Source organism: Palaemon carinicauda, chromosome 2 (genome assembly GCF_036898095.1).
Source record: "Palaemon carinicauda isolate YSFRI2023 chromosome 2, ASM3689809v2, whole genome shotgun sequence".
In the NCBI taxonomy this organism is placed as follows: Eukaryota; Metazoa; Arthropoda; class Malacostraca; order Decapoda; family Palaemonidae; genus Palaemon; species Palaemon carinicauda.
This window is the reverse complement of record NC_090726.1, coordinates 176320217-176325216: the sequence shown is the minus strand read 5'-3', so window position 1 is coordinate 176325216 and position 5000 is coordinate 176320217. Positions and strand designations below refer to the sequence as shown.

Genomic DNA, 5000 nt, shown 5'->3' with positions numbered 1-5000 from the left:
TATCTACTGCGTTTGTCAGTGGCTTGATTCACCAGCTGCACAACAAATTCTTTATTATATATCTCTATGATACTTTCTCTAGCCTTTCGTAACTTCCTGTGGCTGTCCTTCACATGAGAAATGGGAGATATATCAGGAACCCAAGTATCATCTGCCCTAGGTAAAGGATGTAAATGGGGAATAGTATTTAAGGAATTCAATTCATGACCTTTAACTAAAATTTCTGGAGTTATAGGAGATGGTACAGGTTCAGTCCCATCATTGCTTCGCAAATATTCTTTAAAGGCAATTGGTCGACGGTTTACTATATGTACAATATTTTGTACAGCAAAGTCAAAATCTAAATATTCGAGGACCATATTCCGAATAGAGCCTTCAATAAGCCTTTTGACCATCTTCACACAAGTTTCCACTAAAGATCCAAGTTCACTGTGACCTTTATAGTACTGCTGAAAGCTCAAAGGTTTTATGTTGTTCTCCCTGAAATAGGATTGAGTATCCTTATCACTTAAAAAATTCTCAACGGTTCTAGCACCTGAAGTTAGCTGTGAACCTTGGTCACTTAAACAGAGTTCAGGCACCCCAAACTCGAAGCAATGGAACTGAAGTGCTCGCAAAAAGGATATCACCGAAAGGTCTACACAAACCTTAAGATTTATGGCTCTGGACCATAAACAGGTGATACATAATATCCATACCTTTGATTTCTTACCCATCCAATATACCCAGTAAGGTCCAAAATAGTCAATGAAAATATACCTGTAAGGTATGGTTGGAGGAGAAACCCTAAATTCTCTATAAGGGGACTGGTTTAACTTTATAGTTCTACCGTTAAATCTACGGCAGTGAACACAAGTTTTCAAGACTTTCTTCACAGTAGAAAAACTGCAAGGAATCCAAAACTGTTTCCTAGCCTCAGATAATGTGGCATATATTCCAGAATGAGCTAACTTAACATGAAAATTTCTAATAATTTCTTCAGTCAATTTACTGTTTTTGGCCAAAAGAATGGGGAATACATAACTACCGTCTCTCCACTTATGAAATTTACTTTTAACTCTTAGTAATCCAGATTTCTTTTCAATGAATAAATTTAGTTGACTTACTATGTTAGGCATATCCCTAATTTTAGGATTCCTTTCTCTGAAATATTTAAAAACATCCGGAAAATTTTGGCGTTGATCTTGCAAAATCATCAGTTGCCATGCATTCAAAGAAATTTCATCATTACTGAAAACCTCAAAATGGTCATACTTGCCGGATTTGTTCTTTAACTTCCGTTTGACATTGTTTATGAATGTCAGTACATGTTTGTAGACCGAAATCAAATGAAGCCAATCCGCATTTCCAACTGTAGAATTCAAAATGCCTCCCATCTCTGGCTCAGTCACACTCCCTATCTCACAGTGGCCTTCTGAAACTTCAAGTACATTGGTTAAAGGATTTGGGATCGTTACATCCAAATTGTCATCTTCCAAGATATCATGAATAGTATCAGGTCCTGTGAAGAAATTTGATTTTATCAACCTCTTATATGACAATGACCTGGTAGTACAATCTGCAGGATTTATCATACCTGCACAAAATTTGAAAGTCACAGGGACCGTTTCACATAGATTCTCTATTCTTTGCAACCTATTCATAACAAAAATACTTAGTTTTTTTAATTTATCAAACCTATTTGTTCGAGAATTTAACCAATTCAGTGCAACTGCACTATCTGAGAAAACTACCAATTTTGTAATGTTTATGGGGGAGACACACTCTGAACCACTAAGTTCCTTATAAATGTCAACAGTAGTTTCCGTACCAAGCAAGAGATTGAAATTCAAGAGAAGGGATAGACTTTAGCTCTAACTGGCGTCCAATTATTCTATTTTTTGACAGAAGGAAACTTACCTCCTTTGTTCGCAAGTTCTTGATAAAGAGCACAACTCCATATATATGCTTGCTAGAATCACAAAAAGCAATAATTTGGAAAGGATCATTCCTGCGACCAACAAATCTCTTCACTGCAATTTCAGGAACACCATTTACTTGCTTGCAAATATTAGACCATTCTCGTAGCTCCTCACCAGAGAGTCTATCGTCCCATCCAACTTCTTTCCTGCATTGTAGCAAGTGCATAAATAATCTAGCCCTGTTTAATAAAGGACCATAAAATGAGAACACATCAAAATTGGCTGCAATAGAACTTAAAATTTGTCTTTTGGTCGTTGCATCCTTATCAAGTACCAACTTGCTTGCCGAAAGAGTATCACTGTTTCTGTCCCAAAGCAAACCAAGCAATTTTACTTTTGTAGGAGTCTTTTCCATATCTTTATCTACCTGTTGCTGCAGAGAGTCATCATTGGTTATGAATTGCTGCAATTCAAATTTATAGGGAGAAAATATACTGTCAAGTTTCTCATAAGCCCATTTCAACCTGTCTATATCATTGGTCGTGTAAGCCAAGTTATCCATGTAAGCTAAGTTATATAACTCTGTCTTCAATTCCTTTACATCAATATTGTCACCTTGGACATCCAACATCAAAATTTTATAAAGTGCTAACATTAATAAAGTTGGACTACATGGCAAACCAAATGGAAGTCTGCAATGTTTATAAACAATGAAGGAATAGTCCTTTTTAGATACGTTTCTATACCAATAAAAGAGTAACCTACTTTGATCTGAAGGCACCAACTTAATCATCAGAAATGCCTTTTTTATATCAAAAGATAACATTTTTTCATTAAATCTTAGCTGTAAAATAGAAGTAGAAATCTTCTTATTCAAACAAGGACCAGCAAAAAGTGCTTAATTATGAGATAGAGTTATAGGTTTATCTTTGTCAGATTCACACAAATTGGACAAAAATACATTACGGCATTTTGTTGACTCTCGGTCCATCTTGAACACTGGCATGTGCGGCAGGAACCTATGTTGAGGGTTTTCCTCCAAGAATTGCTCCAAGTTAGATATTCTCTCTATAATGCCTAGCTGTTCCTGTTCTTTAAAAACCTCGTCAATCATTTGAAAAGCATTATCCTTTTTGCTAAATTTCTTTAAATTTGATTTTAATATTGCTTTTGACAGATTTTGATTCTTACCAAGCAAATGAGCTACTTTTCCATTCCATAACAGAGGCATAACTAACCTTCCATCACGATCTCTACAAGTATTTTCTAAAGCAAATTCTACTACTTTCCTGTTCTCCTCAGTAAAGTCTTCGTCATATAAGTTAGAATCACTGTACGGAACAATTTCTGCCTTCGAGGAAAGAATTTCTTCTGCTGCTCTCTCAAGTTCAGCTTCAACAATCTGACCCTTATTTAAAACAGAAATATTAGCACAAGCAGGAAACTTAAATTCCTCTACCGAATCTAAGAACAATCCATCCATATACAAATTACTATCAACTTCAAGGGGACCCTCACCCTTTACACAAACTTCAGAAGAATGCTTTATCCGGTCTGGTAATAGAGCTAGATTTTGCTTATACCTTTCAATGTCACCTACTAGCATCACTCCTAAGGGTGATTCCAAGTAAACAGAGGGAATCACTTCAGAACTACCTCCAAACAGCACATCCTTCTGTGGTACTAAATGAGAGTTATCATTTCCCAAGAGTAATTTTATATCTTCAACTTTGTCCCCAGACATATGCAAAGTTTTGTCGGCTAATACATAGCCCTTATCCTTAAATACTTGAGCTACTTCAGAGATACCTGGCAAAACTAATTTCAAATTAATAGACTTCATGGCAATAGCAGTAAAATAATCATCATTCAACTTTACCTTGTATATTACAGTGGCTAACGGCTTTGAAGAATTAATACCATTCACCACCAAAGATTAATTCGGATCAACAACTTCAAACTGCATACTCTTAGCCCAGTCTTCCTCAACGAAAGTTACTTGACTTCCTGAATCCTTATACCTCGATCCCCATTGTCATTCAGTGAAAAGGAAGGCATAGCAGTCACCGGGTTACAAGAGATTCTTAAAACTCCTAAATCAGACCAAGTTAAATTAGAAACAACAGAATTAGAGTTCGATTTCTCTTTACAATTCACCTTTGCCGTTTGGTTAGTCACTTCTTGGTTATCTGAATCATTCTTAAGGTTATTAGCAGTACTTTTTGGGTCTTTACGAAATTTACAAAGATAGCTGAAATGCCACTTGTTACAATGTTTACATTTTCGGTTAAATTTAAACCTGCAATCTGAAGTTTTATGAGAATCGTAAGTACAGTTTGTACAAAAATTCAATTGTTTTAGTTTTTCAATTTTACTCTGTGGAGTTACATAAACTGAACACTTAAAAATTGGGTGATCAATGTCTCCTTTATTGTCTGCTAAACATAGAGAACATTCTTTTACTTTAGACTTCTCAACAATAACAACAGCAGAAGCTAAACAATTTGAGTTGGGCACCTTTTTCTCAAGATTACCTTGTTTCACATTAAATTTCTTGGATATGTTTTTATATCTTTCCAAAGCAGTAAAGATATGTTCATTTATTTGCTGCAACGAGGGCTTATTCGAGCCAGTAATATGCATTAACTGATTCTTGAAACAGTCATTAAACCCATTCCATATGAAATACTGTAAAACTATGTTTTGATCTATGCTTAAAGCCTCAAATTGATTACAAATTATTTTCATATTACTGATAAAGTCATACGGATCACTCTGATACGTTAGCTTCAACTCCGATAACTGCTTAATAACCCTATATTGTTGAGACAAAGTATCTGCAAACGCTTTCTGTAATAATTTCTTAGCTTCTTCATACGAACGGTTGCTACAATCTAATGAGTTTACCAGTTTAAGCGAGTCACCTGAAAGCTGTCTCGTAAGAAGAGTAAATTTAACGTGAGTACTAAGATCATACTTATCAATAGTTGCTTCGAACTCTCGCAAAAACTTCGAAATATCCTCACCTTCTCGATTACCAAATGTCGGTAAAGGGAGTTCAGGTAATTTAAGCTGTGAAATTTCAGAACGCGAACGATC

At 35.4% G+C, this 5000-nt stretch overlaps 2 protein-coding genes across 2 annotated transcripts in view; both read right to left on the bottom strand.

Annotated features, from left to right (window-relative positions):
- Nucleotides 1–2604, bottom strand: part of LOC137622332 (uncharacterized) — a 3179-nt gene extending 575 nt beyond the window's left edge. Inside the window, 2 exon segments of the mRNA XM_068352916.1 lie at nt 1–1821; nt 1823–2604. The exon segment at nt 1–1821 is cut by the window's left edge and continues 575 nt beyond it. Of these exon segments, the coding sequence (XP_068209017.1) occupies nt 1–1821; nt 1823–2556 (2555 nt within the window). The 5' untranslated portion in view covers nt 2557–2604.
- A 1292-nt stretch (nt 2605–3896) lies between these two features.
- LOC137621374 (uncharacterized) overlaps nt 3897–5000 on the bottom strand; it is a 1431-nt gene continuing 327 nt past the window's right edge. Inside the window, exon 1 of the mRNA XM_068351675.1 lies at nt 3897–5000. This exon is cut by the window's right edge and continues 327 nt beyond it. Within this exon, the coding sequence (XP_068207776.1) occupies nt 3897–5000 (1104 nt within the window).